Genomic DNA, 21,012 nt, shown 5'->3' on the forward strand with positions numbered 1-21,012 from the left:
TGGTTTAAGGAGCAGCTTCAGCCAAATAAGAACAAACTGCATCACAAACGCAAAGCCTAGTAACTCTAAAGCTAAATAACTTAAATAAGTCTGATAACTCTGTGTAAGGCTACAACAGGAATTAAGACTTTGATTATGTTAGCCTGCCTGTTAGAGTGATTTTCATTGATTTTAAGGCTACCAGCTGAGTGGAAAAATACATTGGTTTTGGCTATCAAAATATCTGAAAGTTTATTTTGGTAACAGCAAATTTCTGAGGGTGTTTTTTTCATTGGATCAGTATATTGTCAGTCTTCTACTGATACCATTGACAGTTTTCATGTGATTAAATCAAAGTTTTGATTTAGAACAGTCTCTGGCCTGGTCTCATGCAATTGATCAGTTTGATACTAACCTGGTTCTAATTTATACAAATCGTCAGCTAAAGGAACATTATGTTTGTTAGTAGCTGTTTGGCTGTAGTAGCTGTTTGAATGTATGTGCTCTCTATGGGAAAAGAGGTAAAAATCTCAAGGGTTTCTTGTAGAAATTTTATTTTCAAAGCATTGAGTTGTGTTCATAATTTTATGGACAGACTCAGTTTCCCCATACATTTTTAAAGATATGTTTGACATTTTCAGTAGTGTGATTCAGTCATGATTTAACAAGGATGCTTTGTAGAATTTAGGGAGAATTTAGGGTTTTTTCCCCCCATATAATTTAAAATTCTTTCCCTTTTTAACACAATTTGCCAACAGGAATGTTATTTTCTTGTTGCAAACAACTAATGCTTAAGAAGAATATTTAGATCACATCAGAAAGACAGAAAGAGTTTAACTAGTTACTGATTCAAGCTAAATATGAATTTGATGATCTAAAATACATTGAACTGAAAGTTTGAGTTATGTTAAAAATCTCCTCAGCTACCACCTTGTCTTCTCTATCTCAAGCACTTTAGGGATGAGAAGAAAAAGTCTTCTGTAGCAGCTGCTGTGAGTTTTCTTGCTATATCTGTATGAGATTCTCATTTCCAGGTGTAAGAAAGTATGTAATTTTATTAGTAACAAAGGTGACATGGCTGAGTCACATGCTTATGTTACACAGATTTCTATCTACTGAGGAGATGATTACTAAATAGCAAAGTGGGCCGAAGTGGAAATTATACTTGTTTGCTCCAGTAAATTTTCATTTACATTTCATGGTTTTCTTTGCTGAAGTTTTGAAGAAATCAATTGCTGCTTTTACTGAAAAGCTTTGTGGATATATCTCTCAGCTTTTTTATTTTTACTTTTAAGGCAGCTACCTTAACATTATATTAATAAAAGTATTCCAGAAAAAATACCATATTATGAAAAAGTACTTGGTGTATTTCTTACTGCCTGTGGAGTTGGTCTTAAACTGAATCCTCCCACTGTCTACTAATCTTAAGAAAAAGGCTGCTCAAGGAATAGTTCAGTACTTGTGAAAAACTAACTTAATGAGTTACATTCTGCTCATTTGTTATGAATTGATTGACTGAAAGATGAGGAACAAATATGTAGGCAGTCCTCAACTTGATTACTTAGCAAATATTCTTCTGTAGGATATTTAAATGCAAGCCCTACTGCGGAGTCATCTTAGGTTCCATGTGGTAGATGTACTCAGTAATATTCCATGCACCGATACATGCTGGGGGCCACTCAGCTGGAAAGCAGCTTTGCAGAAAAGGGCAAGGGGGTCCTGGTGGACACCAAGTTGAGCATGAGCCAGCAGTGTGCCCCTGCCGCAAAGCATCCTGGGCTGCATTAGACAAAACATTGCCAGCAGTTTGAGGAAGGTGATCCTTCCCCTCCACTCCACCTTTTACTCTACTACACCTGGAGCACTGGCCCCAGTACAAGAGAGACATGGGCATATTAAAGAGGATTAAGGGACTAGAGCATCTCTTCTGAGGAAAGGCTGAGAGGGCTGAGACTGTTCAGCCTGCAGAAGAGAAGGCTTGAAGGGGATCTTATCAATGTATATAAATACCTGAAGGGAGGATGCAAAGAGGACAGAGCCAGGCTCTTTTCAGTGATACCCAGTGATGGGGTGAGAGGCAGTGGGCACAAACTGAAACACGGGAGGTTCCCTCTGAACGTCAGGAAACACTTTTCCACTGTGAGGGTGACCGAGCACTGGCACAGGTTGCCCAGAGAGGTTGTGGTCTCCCTCCTTGGAGGTATTCAAAAGCTGTCTGGACATGTTCTGGCTCTAGGTGGCCTTGCTTGAGCAGGGGGATTGGACCAGATGACCTCCAGAGGTCCCTTCCAACTTCAACCATTCTGTGATTCTGTGAATATCAGACATCACCTTTCAACTTCATATTATCTCCTGAAACTTCTGTGATCCCAGGAGACTCCTATTTCTTAAGAGGAGCTGTTCCAACTTGTCTGATTATTTAAATTCAGCAAATGGCCAATAAATAGCTGTCCTCAGAACTGAGGACTAGTATAGACTGACAGATTGTTTAGAAAACATTAAAGTACTTCTAGTTATCATATTCTGTGCTATACGATGCAGGTCAATAGGCATTTTGTTTAAATATATATATGTGTATTAAAAAAAAATGCTTTGAGAAAAAGAATGACTTGAAGTTGCAAAATAATTGAAAACCCTTTAACTTACATCAAGTTTCTGCAGTTACTACCACATGTTATTCTGACATTCATAATGCCTTCTTTCCTAAACCAACCTACTGGTTTCAAGAAAAGTGGGTTTTTTTTTTTTTATTGTCTGTTTAACATACCAAATCCATTTTTGTCTCTGGAGTTTCTGCTTTGAGAGCAGAGTTCTTCCTGAAATGAAGGAGTAATAATAAATGCTGAGGTTTTTTTACCCTTGTTTGTCAGGGTGTGGAGGATTGGTAGTCTTTGCCTCTCTGTCTTTAATAAACAGTCTAATATGGGAATACAATTTTTGATTCTAGTCTTAGGTTTTTTATATAGGGATGGAGGAAGAATTTAAAAGGATGATCATTAGCATGATTGGGGCCTAGGGCCTGGAAAATACTTGTATGGTGGGAGTTGGAGCTCAGTGTGTTTAGATCAGGCAGTACTTAATTACTCTGTAAAAATATCTTCCTGCATAATATTGAAGAACATTCAACTGAAAACAGTATATGAAAAAAAAGAGTTAGGAATTGAAGACAGAAATATTAGAAATGAAGCAGACAATTTTAATAATAAATCCAATCAATCTTTGAGCAAATAACTGAGAAAAGTAGTGTGTTTTTCATCTTGCAGTGTCATTTAAATCCAAACTGAATAGCTTCCTAGATGATAAATTAAATGAAACTTAAGTTCATGTGCTCAAGGCAGAGGTAAGAGAGTGAAATATAATGAGGTCAGTCTAAATCTAAGTGTTCCTTTCAGGTTTAAGCTTTATAAATTAAAACTTTCTGGAATGTATATGAGTTAAATTTCTTTCTGTGGCTATACTCTTATAAAGCAGGTTCTTCAATGGTGTTCTGTTATCTAATATTTATTTAATCTGTAATAGAAGAACAGTTCCGTTGTACCCATGTTCACTGCACTTTTAACTGCAAAACCGTATTTGGCATCATTAAGCACTTGATTTTTTTTTTTTTTCCCCCTTATCCTTGTTTTTTTTGGAGGAATAGTCCTGACCATTAAATGGAAACTGTTATAGCCTATAAAGGCATAATCGAACTCAACTGCGATTAGAGTCTTGCAAATGTAGTCTGGCATTGCAGGGAAATAAGCTGACTTAAATTCCTGCACTTGGTTTCACTTCTGTAGATTGGGAAAAATAATATGTGAATTCAAATTTGCACATGAAAAATGAGTTGTATAGTAGTTTCAGGGTGCTATTTATCTGAAAGTATCGTCACCATATAACTGGGTAGGGAAACCAGTGTACTTATTTAGCATACTTGCAGAAACCCAAAAGCAAAAAAAAAATATTGTTTTTATTAGAGCTGAGGATAAAACAGATATAGGAAGAAATAAATGCAAGGAATGTTCTGGCTGGGTACATTACAAATTTTTATTTCACTTGTGAGAAATTGATATGCTGGTTACTTTTATAAATAAATATAGAAATAGATATATGCAAATTGCTTATCATTCCTTAAAACCTAATTAAATTAAAATGATATCAAAGACCCTTTATATATTTAACATAAGTGTTTTAGGTCTGAGATGAGCAAAATCAAACATACAATATGTCAACAAATATGCCAGATCTAAGTAATGATTAAATTGTGTGTCAGTATTTTGGTTATGCTAATAAAACAAATATGTTGTATATCATTTAGATGTTAACATAGGAATGAGATTATGAAATATTTTTTAAAATTCTACAGTTAAAATGAAGTGTCATCCTTGTATGGGTTCTTTTGCATAGAGATCCCCACTCTCTGGATTTCTGCATGCACCTCCTCATGAACCTTGGAAGTCATTGAAATGAGATTTAGCGAAAGCTTAGACTTTCTTCTCAGCGTTTCTTGTTGTGCACCAAATGGCTCCTTTCAAATGATAGTAGTAGTATTTTCCCTGTTTTCCATCTTTGGGCACTGCCGCCAGAAGCAGTGGAGGGAGATTGCAGGTGTCTATCTGATTGACTAGTAAGAGAGATTTCCAAATGCTGTGATTGCAGAAAACTAGGGCTACTCCTGTTGAAGTGTATACATCAAGCCTTATTTGGTGCTGTCTGATTAGTTCCAAACGAATTTTCACAGTTACTTATTTTCCTAATATATCAGTCTCCCCTTGAAAGCTTTTCTTTTTGCCTAGTTGATTTTATAGTTTAAGAAGAGGTGGGGTGATTTTCACTCTGTCCTATACCTAACATTGATTTTTTTAAGGTCCATACTCATTGTATCTTTGAGCTTCTGTAATCTCCATTATTTCTGTCTCTTTCTAGTCCTAAATGAAGATTTCTGTCATATCAACGCAGTTACTAAAGCGACTGACAATGTTTCTGCTTGCAGCGTTCTTTCAAGAGAATTCTGTTGCTGCAGGACATAAAGTGTGAGGTGAATTTTCTGTTTTCCAATTAATGGAATAAGCCAGGCTTTCTAAATTTTGCAAGTTTTGATGCCTGAGTTTAACTCGTAGACATTAGGATAGTTCAAGAACGTGCTAATACCCTTAAATTCCATTAAATACGCTTGTCTGAATAAGATAGACAGGAAAAGCTTTTTTCCTCCAGAGTGAGAAGCTGTGGAGGATCCATGTATTTCTAAATTAATTAGAAAATTAATTACTTTCTAAATAAATAAATTTATATTAAGTAAATTTAAGTCACTCAACTTGAGTTCAGTGAAATTGGAATGAGGAGACCCATACATTTTCATATGTGGAACTGTACAGTTCTGAGTGCAAACATCAATGCAGGCAGGTAAGCAATCTAGAAATTTACATTTCAATGTCTCCCGAGGTCCATGAGGAGGCACATCCAGAGAATGTGTTCTCACACATGATTATCCAGAGTTGTGTGGATCTGTGGAGGAGACTATTTGGAAACTTTATTTGATGGTAAGTAACCCTGTTTGCATTGCGTACAGAGTGAATTCGTACATAAAATTGAATTCAGCTCCATTATGTTCTGGTCTGCAGTGGTGTCTTAGCATCTACAGTGTGTAGGTAGTTCTTTTGATTATTTTGGGGATTTTTTTTTTTAACAAGCGTAAGCCAAAATCCCAGAACAGTATGCACAGGTATTCTGATCCCAGAAACATTCAAATTACAAAATTGGTAGGTGTCCTTATTCTTGGCTGTTGTAATAACAACGGAGGAACAAGGGCAGAGATAGGCTGTTGAGATAACAAGAGGGCGGTTCCTGTGGCTATTGAATGCAAATATTTTATCACACTTTGATTGGTAAGCTGCACAATGCTGTTTCTTTTTTTCATTTGGGGGAGCAGGGGCACAGAGAATGCTGTTACAAGTATACACAGCTGTAAACTGAGACAGCTGTTGAGAGATAAGTAATGGTTCTCACTGAAATCAGATAAACTAGAAATTATACATTTGCACACACAAACTGGTTGACATTTGTGTAATGAAAACTTCTTGTTGTTTTACTTTGAAGTAAGCAAAGTCTACTAAATAATTTCTGAGATGTTCTCTGCAAACTGTATTTTCTCAGCAAAATTCCTCTGCTATATAATACTTAGGTGCATAATGGATATTTTCTTATTTTTAAAATTAAAATATCAGCTTATTGATTTTTGATATGTGATCTGAGAAAACACGGTTCCTCTCAAGCACTTTAAAAAAAGAAGCAAAACCACATATGTAAAGTGTTAAATAGGAAGTAAGGGCATTAAACTCTTACTGACTTTGGAATAATTTGTAAAATGAGTGTAATGCTTTAGTAGTAGAATAATGCACTTTATTTTCTCATGAGATAGAGAGATACAGTTAGAGAAGTAAACAAATGCAATGTTCACCTAGCTGATAGATATGTACATACTTACAATGAATGCTGTGTCATAGATTGCATCCTACAAGCTCTTAGGCATGTGCATAAATCTGAAATTTAAATTTCCTTTTTGTTTCATTCAAAAAATTTAGTAATATTTCATTCCCGTATTATATTTGTTTAACTTCTGAATGGGTGCTTTTAAAGACAGCCTAATTAATTGTATTCTTGTATGTTAAAGCTAAGTACTAGTAAATGCTGCTACCTAGATAAATATTCTAGTACATCTTGCTTTATTATTAAGACTATATATATATATTCATTTTCATTTGTGTTCTATGTCAGTTGGCAAGGGATGAAATTTAAATTGCCTTCTGCTATTTTAGTATCTCTCACTGGATGAATGAAATACTTCTTTTTTATTCATGTGCATAAACAGCAGAAGTGCAATCGTTGGCTGGTCTCTTTTTACCTCTCATTTTGTAAAGCTGAAAAATCCACTCATATGCGTTGGTGAAACTGAAAGTACGAAAAATATTATAATTAACTTTATTTTTCTTAAAAGGTTCATGCTATAAGAGATTTAATATCTCCAAGTAATTGCTGTTAAGAGAAAATAATTTTGCAGCCAATTTTGTAGTTTACCCAGGTTGTTGCATATTCACTCTAAAAAGTGAATGTAAGAATTTGAATGTTCTTGCAGTTTATTTCTGCCTCATGCTCTAAATTTGATATAATTTGTAATTATACAGGAGGTGCTGCATGTTGCAGGAGTGGAAATGCAGTTAACAGCTGCTGTTTCATTTTTGACTGTTCTGCAAGAGGAGTCAGTGTCCATTCATACGTACTCGCACTCCTTCCTACACATCATTCTCCAGCACCTGGAACACAGAGATGCAGGTCAGGGCTGTACAACTATGCTGATTACTTCTATATGTTTTGTTTCCTTAGTGATTGTACAATACTGTGTAAAGCAGTGAGTGCGGTCACTGTGACTTTGTATCTAGACTTGCATGAATGAAAAGATTTTTGCATGCTGACCACTTACATACTGATATTTAAATGTAATTCTGATTGAAGCAAACAAAAACACTTTGTCTGAAGGACTAAATCCCAAAGTTGTTACTAAGTCCAAGCTTCTACTGAAGTACCAGGGTTCCATGGCTGAGAAAATAGAGGGAGAATGGTTGACGTTTCTTCTGTAATGATTAGTTTTTCTTAACTTCTTTGACACTATTTTTAGGATAGGAAGAAAAAAGGACCTATTGTAAAACTAGAAAGTTTCAGTGGGTATAAGAAAGAATATGCTTCTAAATGAGGGAAATCGTCTTTTCAAAACAAACAGGATAATTATTTTCCTCTACCGGAACAGAATTTGCTTCTCATCTATCCTACACTCTTAATGAGTGTTTGAAGTCTTGAATATTAATTTAGTGGCTTTTAGATATATAGCTCCTTGAAGAGATGAGTTTAAAAAATGGGAACTAATTTTGTAAAACTGGTGTGTGTTTTGTTATACTTGTTATATGTACAACATAACACATAACCCATTTCTTTCTAACAGGTGTCAGCAATGCATGGCTAGAAACTCTTCTTGCTGTAATAGAAGCTTTACCAAAAGAGACTATCAGACACGAGGTAATAATATTCTCCCACTAACAACAAATTAATAATATTTTGTAAGATTGTAGTTCCCTGCAAGTCTCATTCACTTCAGTAAGATTTGTGGCAGTTCTATGCCTGTGAAAACAGTAATGCTTGCGGAACATGCTGTGAGAAAGGAATGTGCTAAAAGGCAAGACAGAAAGGTCATCCTAAAAAATTTTAGTGTTCTTCAGCAAATAAACTATTTACTGTAACACTTCCCTTGCACTTAGTATTCTCAGTAACGTTTTCATGTATCCTGTTTTGGTTTACAGGATAGTATCTCATTCTGTGTCGTCTTCATTAAAGAACTACATTTTTGTTTTCTACTGGACTAAAATTCTGATTTCTTCTAAATGGGACTGAATGCTAGAGATCCGTTTCATTGTGTATTTCAGTTGTTCTTGATGTACCAAAAACCTAATGCCCTGGAAACACCCTTAATTTTTCACTGTGTAGCTCAAGAAAGAGGAAGAAAATCTGTCACTAAGTCATAATGTCACTCCCCTTTACTCAGCTAATTTATTCAGTTTTGTTTTGAGTATTCATATTTCATTGTTAAGTTTAAAAGCTTTGCAACAGGCATATTTTACTGTATTTATAATTTAAAACAAGATGGAGATTTAAATATATTATCGTTTGTGTAGTACAAAAATACTCATGAAAATTAGTGGGTAATTGAAATCCAGCACTGTTTAAAAAATAAACTTCTGAAGGGTGAAAAGTTAGGTTGGGGAAAAAAAAGAGAAATTATTCTAGTCACCTCCAAAATCTAATTGTAATGTAATTTTAAAGATGCCATTTAAACAAGATGGAGTTTCTCCCCTGATTTGTCTCTAGGAACACATTTATAAGTTTCCACAAAAATTTGCTTTGGGAAGATCACAACTTGATAAAGCAGTGTTGATTCAGCAGCTATACAGAAACCGGAATCTGAAAAGGAGCCTTTCGTGTTACTTGAAGGATCTTTGTATCAGAAAACTTGGAATATTCTAGTTGTTAATTTTTTTTTGTAAGTAAAAATCATAGGACAATCCTAGATTTCAAGGACATAAGGAAAGGTGTGTGTGTCAGACCAAAGGTCAGCCTAACCCAGTATCCTGTCTCTGGCAATGGCCACTTCATGGGATAGACTGTGTCTAGGTCAGTAATTGGAGTTAGTATTATTAGACATGGTGTGTTTGCTGTCATAGTTCAAAGACTAAATAAGTAATACACAGTTTTGTAGGTAATAATATGTTTCTTTATGCAGTGTTATAGTTAGAAGCATACTTCATGTACTAATTCTAGTCTGGGTGATATATTTGTCCTTACAGTGGTAAGATTCTCTTACCTCAACATTTCAGCTGGTAAGAGGAGGAGAAAAATGCTTTTAGAATTTTGTTGGACTTTCCTGCCCTGGATATTATCCTTTTGTGGAGCTCTGCACAAGAGATTGAGTGAGGAACTGTGGCAGACTACAGGAGATACCTCTCTGTAATGTTCCTTTTGGCCTGGCACCTGGATTTCTGTGATTATTTCTGGGCAAAAAAAATGTAAATATGGTGCTCTGCAGGCCTTTCTTAGTTTGTTTCTGGCACCACAGAGGTGATCCAACAAATGACAGCAGAGCTCCAATAAAGATGCAGGTTTTCTGCATCTGTATGGAAATGAAACCTCTTCCCTACAGATCCCCAAAGTATGCATGATCAAGAGGGATCATTGCCTCAAAACTTTACATCAGAAGTGGTGTTTCCTGGGAAAACTTATGAGAAAGAATCTCAGAGAAGCTTCCTTTTCCTTTCTCTGCATTTTTTTTTCTTGTGCAGGAACATATTTAACAACTTTTGTGAAAATTACCAGTTAATAGCTATAAATATTTATATACAACTTAGTCTCAAAATAAAGACACAAGTAGACAGATGTAAAACTGTGGCTGTGGTGTGAATCATAAACTGCTATTTGGGCCAAAATATGGGTTTCGTATGTTATAGTTAGCACTGAATATTAAATACAGCTTTCCAATAGACTGTTAACATACATAGGCATTATTATTGTTAGTACTGATTAATTCCATGAAAGGGGTATATGACATTTGGGATACGTTTTTATAGATTTTTTTTTTTTTAAGAAGGGGAATACATTATTTACTGCTCACATTTCTTCTGTTCACATTTCTTCTTTTTTCTTTCATATAGATCCTGAATCCACTTGTTTCCAAAGCACAGCTTTCTCAAACACTTCAGTCCCGCTTAGTTAGTTGTAAAATCATGGGAAAATTAGCTAACAAATTTGAAGCTCATATGTAAGTAGACACTACATATATTTTCATTCCACAGTATATACCACTATTTCTCTATTAGTGGGCAAAAATTACTACAAGAAAAGTAGACTTTATTTCAAAATTAAATATTTTCTTTTTACAGATCCCTTTATCTGGATATTTATTAATAGTAAAAAAAATGTTCATTAGATAACTAGCATATTCAGACTTGCTGATGTTTATCAGTTTATAACTTCAGTGTGTATGTTCTTCCACAGTTTTGAATGGCTACCATTTTCATGCCATTTTTCCATATTGTTTTTCTTACTAGGAAATAAGCCAAACTGGATTTCTCTGCAATTTACAGAGACAAAACACAACTTCATCACCTTAGAGTTTCTTGTCATAGAGAAGAATACCGTTCCTAACTTTTTATTTGTCTAACCAAATCTAACATATAGATATATTTTTTTCTATCCCTAATTATATGGAGATGTATCAGGAGCCATTGTTGTTGCCTGGTATTATCCAGCTCTTAGATTCAGTGTCTGTGGGTTTGGACAGTGGTGCAGAAGAGGGAAGCAATGACGAAAGTAAATCTGTATAATTTATCTGCCCAAAGCAGTTGGTATGGTACATTCTTTGGACAGTTTATCCAGTCTTACGATAGTAGGACCATTTCACCAAATGTTTTTGCTATCCAGGCAATTGGCCACATGTGATTTTGCATTACGAAAGAAATCTACTGAGGGCTACTAAATGCACAGAAACCATGCCTAGCTGAGGAAGTCCACTCTAATAATGATTTTGATCTGCCCCAGAATGCAAGAATTCAGCATAACAGAAAAGATGAACAACAGGACCACATGACAAGACATTTAGGAATAAATTTCTTTAAATTATGATTTTTTTTTTTGTCAATAAAAAAAAACTAGAAGCAATGAAAAGGAAATGAGCATGGTAAAGTAGTATTTTTTGAGAATGTTACCAAAGCCTTTGAATCTTCAAAATTTGTAGCATTCTGGCAGAATCACAATTGCTTTTATTTATTTGATGTTATATTCTCACGAAAATTAAGTGAATTTCCAGATCACTTGGAATCTTATGAGAAATTACAATAGTGTTAGCCATAAGAAGTTCAAATAATCATACCTTCTTTTGTTGGGTTTCTTTAATATGATTCCTTGCTGTTCAGAAATAGGAAACCCCTCATTTCAGTGAACAGATAATAGCACAATTTCTGTACAGAAGCTACGTGTTCAGAAGATGGCTGAGAATTTTCTGGGACATATTGATCCTCCGGTAGAGGGCTCTGAGTGCAGTTCAGAGGGCTGAAGAGAGACCTGGATCCACAGGTTTAGAATGTGGCAGGCTGAGTAAGATTCATGATACACTCTCATTCCCCTTGCAGCAGGGGTCTTGGTAGAGGCTCAGGAGACGTGTCTGGCCTCAGGAGTAGGCAATATATAAGCATATCTTCACATTCTTCTTCAGAATGGCACCATTTTTCCTCATAAAATTTATACTATAATTAAAAACCTTTCTTTTGTATTTCACATGACTCCCAGGTTATTTTATAGACTATTGAAAAAGTCCCGACCTTGGAATAGAACATTAGTTTTTCTACCCTCTGTTCCAACAGCTAGTTAAAAACAAGTCTTTTTTGGAACTAGTCCCTACTTCAGAGTATTCTCAAATGCCAAACTCCCAAGACTTTGTACAATTTTTGAAACTTGAGGCCAAATTTTGCTGTAAGAGGTAAATTAATTTTCACTGGGATGGGTGGAGGCTGTGCAAGCTGGCTTGAAAATTTGCTTGTCTGTGGCTTCATATTGTTTCTCTTGAGTTTTGCAACAACATAAGGATTTGGATAGAGATATTTTATGAATACTCATGACAGCATCTTGGGCAGTGAAAGGAAACACAATGGCTGATTCTGCCAATTATAGTATGTGTTTTTACTTAAATAGAATTCAAAATAGTTATTTTTGTATCTGCCATTGATTTAACATGAATACTTGGCTCTACTTGCATAAAGACAATTGCACTACTGAAGCTTGTAATCTTAAGTTGTTTTTCTACTTTCTTCCCAAGTATCTCTTTGGTGATACATGCATACCAAAGATGAGGTATTAGAGACAATTAATTGGGCTTTGCACTTCCATTTATATAATTCTTTGTATTCTTACAGTGGCTGGGGGGGGATTGTACTGTACTGAAGAGGTTATTAAATGAGGACAGCATCTCTAAGTCTACCTACTATTTTTGTAGTTTAAAAAAATAATAGATGAAATATGAGCAATTTATGACTGTAAATAATCCTTTTTCTGTTTCTTTATAGCACATATTTGTGTCTGATGTACAGTATTGTTTTAGAATTGCAAATTCTCAGAAAAATCATTTACCATGTGTGATAAATTAGTTTAAAAAAAATTGCCATTAGAAGTAATATATAGGTAAAATTTGAGTACTGCAGAGTGGATTTTATATGTTCTTGTTCTGTATATTAATAAAAAACGTTCACATTTTTAGTATTAAAAGAGAGGTTCTTCCATTGGTAAAATCACTGTGCCAGGATGTGGAATATGAAGTTAGAACTTGCATGTGTCGGCAACTGGAGCATATAGCTCAAGGAATAGGGTGAGTACAATTTGCATAACTGCTTCTAAATGCAAAATTTTTCTCTAAAATATTTAATGGTAACCTAAAAACTCCTTTTAAGATTTCTAACTTAATTCATGCGTACTTAATCATGAATTTGGAGTGTACAGATGTGTTCTTAGGAATTGGCTGTCGGCAGTTGGCTCTTTTCCATTTTCAGATTTTTGTTTCTCTCTGATAGTAAAATTGCTGAACCATACAAACAACAGTTTTTTGTAAATGAGTTCATCTATAGCTTCTTGAAATCATCTCAATTATCCATTCATGTCATTGGGCTTATTTAAAAATGGAAGAGGATTGTGGCAAGTGTTAGCAGTTTCTAATAATTACTGTGCAGTTTTTTGCAAAAGGCGAAATGTGTTTTGCAAGCAAATTCCAGTTCACTATCAACTTTTACTCTAAGCTTGAAGACTTTCAATATTGCATATATAGGAATAGAAAAAGTCTGGAATGTTTATTTTAATAAATAGAACATGTTAACTACCCACACAGGATTGGGCTCTGAGTGAACAAATATTTTAAAATTTCAGGTCTGTCCACCTGTTATTGTGTCAGGAAGGAAAAAAAGCAGTAACTTCTCTTAACAGATTTGAAGAAATTATTAAGTAAGGTTCTCTGCCCTGTGTTATACAGTGGGGATAGATTAGATCTTAAGAGGCCCTCTGGCTTTTAAAATTGTGAATTTATGAGCAAATTCAAGGATGAGGCTGAAACTGAAGTGTAATTCGAAAGATACGGTAAATATGCACTTCAGTTTGTTAGTACTGGTGTTCGTGGAAAAGATGCCTTTCTGTGGCTGTGGAATTGATTTTTTTTTTTTTTTTAAATGGAGAATTATGTTGTGGTTTAGAATCTCGGTTATTTAAAAAAACGAAAACAAAACAAAACAAATTCCTGAAGCAATGCGATTTACCTCTCAGCCATGGAATACTGGAAAAGTGTATGTTCAGGCAGTGTTTTATCTTACTCAGATGTAGGGAATGAATATTCACAGCAAGAACTAAGCATTACTGCCATGTACTTAATTTAACTGTTTTGGTAAGGTCATGCAGGTTAGTAATTTCTAGATTCCTAGATAAACTTGTCTTTATTGCATACAAAATAATTTTATATATGTGCTTTAGGCACCTCTTCTGCAAGGTCCTTGTCCTGCAAAAGTTCAGAGGATGTGCATAATGTGAAAACACAATGTTACTCATCTCACTAAAGTTACTCATTTGTTTTTGTACTTTTTTTTTAATAACAAAACATAGGTTAGCACGGTAAATCACTTTACCATTTTCCATATTGAATGGCTTTGAATTTAAAAGAACTTGTGATTACAGAAGAGAAAGGTAGTATTTGTCGATATTGTTGATATTTGTAAAACTGAGAATTTAACACGCATTTTACTAAACTGAATTACTGAATAATTTGAGCTTGCATTTATTTTTACTGTATGCGTGTATCTCATGCATCTTTATGTATCTTAAAATTGAATTCTGTTTAATGGGAGATTAAAGATGAGTGAAAGAGAGGGTTCTGTTTATCTTCAGGGAGTGACCGGTTTCTTTTTTTTTTTTTTTTTATAACTATCAAGTTTTGAAGGGAGGGATGGTTCTAAGTGTCACATTAGTTTGAAGATTTTTTGATGCCACCAAAATGGAAATCCACAGAAACATATTTGGAAAGCAATTTTTTTTTCCTTTCTCCCCCTCCCCCCGATTTCTGGGTCTTGATTTAGGATGGAGTCCTACTCTTCTCTCCCCTGACCCTTCCTATGTCATATGTTCTTGTCTGTCTCAATCACTGTCCTTCCTCTTTTCTCATTTGTTATTGCTCAATCCCATGAGATTTTTTTGGTGTCTTATTTGAGATACCATCTGCATATCCATTGATTCCTCTAACCTTCTCAGTTAACCTCAGCTACAGTCAAGAGCTGAGAAGTAATCATATGAATTTGGCTTTGAAAATTTGTGACACATAATACAGCAAAATAATTTTTTTTTTTAAATAGCGTAAGTATGTTGAGTTATTTTACCCAGAATATCTAGGGTATGCATATAGTTAGAGAATATTCCTTTCAGATATTACTGAAACATTTTTTATGTTTTAAAAATGTACGACTGCACAGATTTCCTTGCCTTGTGACTCAGTCTATTGAGAAGCAGAAAATGGGTTTGGTGGTAGCCTTTAAGAAGCACTCACAGTTTGTGTGAATCTGTGTGAATTTGCTTTCAGCAAGTTTATTTTACATTTAAGATAGGTATATGTGCAGCCGGGTGTTAAAATAAGAACTAAATGTGTGCATTTGTGTCGTTTTCCTCACTCCTCCTCCAAACGCTGTTTAAGTTCAACGTATACTAAGCAGTGTGAAAGAAGAAGCAAAAAAGTTGTTTTCATTTGTAACAAGGTGGCTATATCTTATACTAACAAGTGACCATTTTAGAAAGGAAGTAAAATTTTCTTCATTCCGTTTAGTGTCTTTAAAATGAACTAAATTGCATTTATTATACCTGGGAGATGAAAGTCTTAAAACAAGATAGGTGTTATGCCGTGGCAAATGACAGTATTACTGGCAAATTACCCAGCCTTAGAGTAGTGGTTTAATAGGCCTAAATACATAGTCATCAATTAGTGGTCCATTCTGTATATTTTTCTTTAATTCTTTCCTCCCTAACTTTTATTTTTAGTGTTAATGTATCCATATACACTGTTTTCTCTCTGAGGTTTCTGCCTATTCCCTTCCCAATGATTTAGGTGCTTTAATCTTTAATCTCGTAAGAAACAGTGAACTGTCGGTGTATTCAGTACGTAAACTATTGCAGTGTTTCATGTTGAGGATGAATAGGTAGTAGGAAAATAGAGACAATTAAATAAACAGAAATAAGCACATTTTTAGGTAAATGTTGAAGGCATAATGTGACAACAGTCCCAATGCTTATTTTTACTATTTAGTGATGTTACCACTAAATGATATGTCATTTTCTCATAATTTTATATGAATGATTAATCATCTGTTTGGAAGAATACCCTTAAGCTACATCCTGATTTGCTGTTAAGAATAATAAACTCTGTAAGGTGCAAATCACTTTGATGCTGATTATAAACATTTGAAACTATTATTGGTTTACAAAAGGGACAGCTGTTACTTGTTTAGTTTGATTGGAAGGGGTATTTTGGGCACTTTTATTTCAGTAAAAATCTGTCATCCTGGAGGTTGTGATTAGTTCTGTATTAAAAACTGTGATTGGAATGACAGAGCCTAAATTCTTCATACACAGTTGCTCAAAGTGTCAAACATAGTTTTGATTTTGTCATCTTGGTTAATGCTCATGTAGTGTAATTTTATCAGTGTTTCCCTGCAGGTTTATGTTTTGGGCAGTATAAACATTGAGGGCCAGATCCCTGGCTATTGTAAATTGCTGAGGTCCCATTCTTGAGATGTGGTGCTTACAACAGCTTTCACTAATTGACGAGCAGAGCTCATACACGAGAACAGGAGTAAGTGGGTTTCTTAGCTCAAATGCAGACAAATTCAAACACTAGAAATCTTGACTACTATAAATAAAAAATGAGCATGACAAAAAAAAAAAAGGAAATACTGGGTACGTCTTCCCAGTTCTTTTTGGTAGAACAAGATCTTTCTGATCTCTTAAAGCAATCAACAATTTGTTACATGCTGGGACATGGGAAATTACGCTGATTGGTAGCTTCTACAGAAGCTATACTTTTGCTCCAAAAAGCGAACCTCTTTTCATCTTACTTATGCCAGTCACCTTACTGCCCAAATGTTTCTGTGTCAAGAGTATTTCACTCCTCCTTAGTCACCCCTCTGATTAAACTCTTATTTCTAAGTCAGTCCCTAATACAGCAACCTGCTGCCAACGTATAGATTCAAGTTGTCAGGACTGTCACACACTCAGATAGTGCTAGTAATTACCAAGGCAAAAAGAGACAAGCAGAACCCTTTCTTTACTACTTTAAAACAAACCTAAAAGCTAGTGTTTGGGCTAGTTGGGAAGACGTGTTTTCTCTGAGCAGTAGTTGCTTACCCTCTGTAAAGAAGGCTCAGCTTTGAAGCGTAAGATTTCCAGACACTTCAATCCAACATGACTCATATTTAATAATGTTTGGCTTTGGACCATTGCATTGAGCAGTTTCTGCATATTTGATCAGAATAGTTTTCTTAGTGACACAGTGAAGTAGCTGGACTCCTTTGAGGTTTTTCAGACTGCATTTTCTCCGATTTATTTCGAGCTAATTTGAATGTTTTTTTAGTGATGGAAGCTCGCATTTTAAACTTGCATGTTTCTTTGGCTGACAAAGAAAAAAGTCCTGAGATTGACTGGAGGTTTTTATTTAATTTTCATTTCCTTACAACTTTGTCAGTTTTTCCTTCTTGACTACCCAAAAAATATCTAAATGAGTATTTCAAGGAAGAATTCTGTTTTGCTGTGGCAATATTGTTTCATTATATGTTTTCTCTTGACTGCTTGCCTCACTTTGCAGGACAGAACTAACAAAAACTGTGGTGCTTCCTGAGTTAGTAGAACTGGCGAGAGATGAGGGCAGCAGTGTACGCCTTGCAGCTTTTGAGACGTTAGTGAATCTGCTCGATATGTTTGATGCAGGTAGGAATTTAATTTAGGCTTACTAGCCCAGTTCTTAAGGCTTTAATGGATCTTATAAATGTATTTAAATGCTTTTTGTTCTGCCTGCATTCTTCAGACACTTCTGATTTTATTTTGTTTATTGTTTTACCCTTTATGTATTTCATGTCTTGCAGTGCTTCATACATAGTAAGTTTTGAGGAAGGTGAACCAGTTGTCCATGAAATCAGTTATCTTATTCCAAGTTTCTAATATAATATGGCTAAATGGAATGAGTAAAATTACTGTATAAATGATAGGAATATTGGGTTGTTAGTATTTACTTAATGCTATCAATACACAGAATCAAAATGTTAGCTCAACAGATGCCATTGCTTGTGCTTTTTTTGCTGTTAGCTAGTTTTTGCCTCTTAACTGACGTAAAGCTGGTCCTAATAAGGAAGATTAGATATAAGGAAGAAATTTTTTATGCTGAGGGTGGTGAAACACTGGGACAGGTTGCCCAGAGAGGTGGTGGATGCCCCATGCCTGGAAACATTCAAGGCCAGGTTGGACGGGGCTGTGAGCAACCTGATCTAGTTGAAGCTGTCCCTGCCCATGGCAGGGGGGTTGGACTAGATGACCTTTAGAGGTCCCTTCCAACCCAAACTGTTCTATGATTCTATGATTCTAATTACAGACTGCAGCCTGCCTTCTGAGCTGAAGACCCCAGACTGGGGCAATGATATGATATTTGTGTGTGTATCAGTAAACCTTGCAGCTTTTAACATCCAGTGTTATATGTCAAATACACTTGTAAATTTTGGAACAGAAAATATTTCTTTATGTCCCATAAACTGCAGTGTGCACCATCGATCGGTTTTAGAGGCACTAAGCATCAGCAATTACTATTTAAATCCCTTCAAACTTGTGGCTATAAGGCACTGAAAGCTTTCTTCTTTGCAATGAGAAAGTGTGTGTATTTTATAAAGCTTTTCTGTATTTAAAACAGAAAATGTAAATGCTTGTATTTTTCTCAGTGCTCTATTTCTTTCCCTATATCTTTCTCTGTATCTTTTCTGTATCAACGTGCATATTTCACGCTTCTCCAGGTGTAGGGGTGAGTGTCTGTGTCTTCATGTTGAGGAAGGAGAAATTCTCTTGTATCTGGTTCTTTTGGCATAGCAGTGGTGGGTTACCTACACGTATGGCTCTCAGGTTCTTATCACAAGCTCAGTTCAACACTGATTGGGGCAAACTTTAAGGAGAGCTACTGTGACTGATCCAGTATAGGGGAACATTCTGGGTAACCTCTGTGCCTTGTCCTCCAGTGAACTGCTCTGTCTTGATTTTTTTTCTGGGGGATGTAGAAGACAGTAACAGCCAGCTTTTCTGGCTCTGTATCAATTATGCTCTCTGCTGTTTGTTTTGTTTGTTTGTTTGTTTTTTTTTTTTTACAACTGGAAATGTACAAAGCGGCAAAGTACATGATAGATCATTGCTATAGTGTATATGAAAAAAAATTTTATATTGTTGATCACTGCTCATTATTTGCCACTTTGCTCTTTATACTGTCTTTTGCCAAGCTCTTCAGCTGTTTATCTTCATTAGCAACTCTGTATTTTGCACCACATTTCCCACTCCCACTCCATCTTATTGACTATGCTGCTCCTTCCTGATACATAAGTGAGGAGCAAATATTTACCGTACAGGAACTTGATGATGAATTACTAAAATACATGATTGCATATAAGCCATATGGAGTACATAAAGAAGTAAGATAGTTTTGGGGAGAATACCATAAATGGACTTTTTAGCAGTTAGTGCTTATATCAGTAAGTATGATAGTAAGTTAATTTTCAAATTATTGAGCCTTTGCATTGATGCTATCAAGTTTGTGCTTCTCTTTGCACCTCCCAGTCTTCATTCCTCCCCCCACTCCTCAATTGCTGTAGCTACTGCTTTTAGCTATTGAAAAAAGCTTAGAGAAAGCAGTCGGGGTTTATTTACAGGTTTGTAAAGAATGTGTTTCTAGAAATTCGGTTTGTGTAGTTTTTGGTTTCATGGTTGAACTAGAAAATGAACATTTTGAAGGCAGATGACCCAAAAGTATATCCTAGGGTTTCTTTCCCACAATATCAAAATATTTCTTCAGGTCAACCTAAATATTTTGTTCAGCCATAATTATTTGCTGAATTTTGGAGTTAATCTACCATTAAAACATCCTAATCCCTTTAAAACTTGAATATTTTAAAATACAGTGGTTTTATTTAAAACAAGTCAAAACACATAAACTTCTTCGAACATTTACTCCTTTATTTTATAAGGAGGCAGAGTGCTTGGATTTTACAATTTCTAAATGATCTAATTTCTTTCCTCTGCCCTTAATTTTTTTGTTTCTCTGTGAATTTATTGTTTACCAAAAGATTTTCAACCTCTTCTCAGTAGGTTGAAAAAAAATCATTTCCAGCATATCCAGATTTTTCTTTTTACTTGTCATGGTCATGTTCGGTCTTGATCTCCCTGTATTCCTGCTATTGTAGGAAATCTTATTGTAGGAGTACTGCGGTATTCTTGGTGAATGGTGAAGTTAGTGACTGTTCATTTATTCTGTCTCATCCTTTACTGGGGGATGCTTTTTCCCTAAAAACAAACAAACAAACAAACAAAACAGGTAAGGTATTAAAATTTAGGACCTGTATTATGTTAGTATGTTCACCATTCTCTATTCCTCTTGTTTTCTACCTCCAGTGAGTGCCTGCGAAAAATAGTCCTGAGCATGTTAAATGATATTTTTCATAAATCATTATGGAAGTCCACTCTCTGTGCTCTTTTGTAGATGTTGACAAATGGCTAACTTTAAAAACTTTTCTTTTGTTTTTCAGATGATAGGAGTCAAACTGTGCTCCCCTTAGTGAAATCATTCTGTGAAAAATCCTTCAAAGCAGATGAATCTATCCTAGTTTCTTTATCTTTCCATTTAGGGAAACTGTGTAATGGATTATATGGTATGATTTAATGTTCTTTTTAAAAAAAAAAAAAAAAAATCTTAAAAATGAGGGAAGATTGGAGAATTTGAAGCCCTTGGAAAATATCCAGATTTGAATGTATCAAATGAAATGATAATTAGGAAAGGAAACATGGAAGTAAAAGTCTGAAATAACCTATTGCATAAATATTGAATTTTGTGAATTTCCTCTTTGGGTGTCCATCTGTTTATTGGGTTTTTTATGTTTCAACAGGGACAGAGTTTTTTGTTTAGACAGGGTCAGAGATGGAAACATGGTGGTTTGTGTTTATTGGTCTGACTGATTTATTTTGATTCCTTCTTGGATATTCTGGAGCTTGTGAATTGGATGACTGAATTGAAACTAGAAACCTTTGAAAACACAGTATGATGTTAACTGTGTATGTTCATTTCTGTGCTTGATATCCTTTTTGAGGTACAGTACAGAGTGTGGCCCATAAGGAACTTCAGGGGAGAAAGGAGACCTAATACCATGTGGA

At 35.1% G+C, this 21,012-nt stretch overlaps 1 protein-coding gene across 1 annotated transcript in view; it reads left to right on the forward strand.

Moving 5' to 3' along the window:
* PPP4R4 (protein phosphatase 4 regulatory subunit 4) overlaps nt 1–21,012 on the forward strand; it is a 75,418-nt gene that overhangs the window by 25,601 nt on the left and 28,805 nt on the right. Inside the window, exons 4-9 of the mRNA XM_009280799.1 lie at nt 7,140–7,287; nt 7,952–8,025; nt 10,209–10,315; nt 12,806–12,913; nt 17,426–17,547; nt 20,391–20,513. Of these exons, the coding sequence (XP_009279074.1) occupies nt 7,140–7,287; nt 7,952–8,025; nt 10,209–10,315; nt 12,806–12,913; nt 17,426–17,547; nt 20,391–20,513 (682 nt within the window). The remainder of the gene's footprint in view (nt 1–7,139; nt 7,288–7,951; nt 8,026–10,208; nt 10,316–12,805; nt 12,914–17,425; nt 17,548–20,390; nt 20,514–21,012) is intronic.

This window comes from Aptenodytes forsteri, unplaced genomic scaffold, assembly GCF_000699145.1.
Source record: "Aptenodytes forsteri isolate BGI_AS27 unplaced genomic scaffold, ASM69914v1 Scaffold193, whole genome shotgun sequence".
Lineage (NCBI taxonomy): Eukaryota > Metazoa > Chordata > Aves > Sphenisciformes > Spheniscidae > Aptenodytes > Aptenodytes forsteri.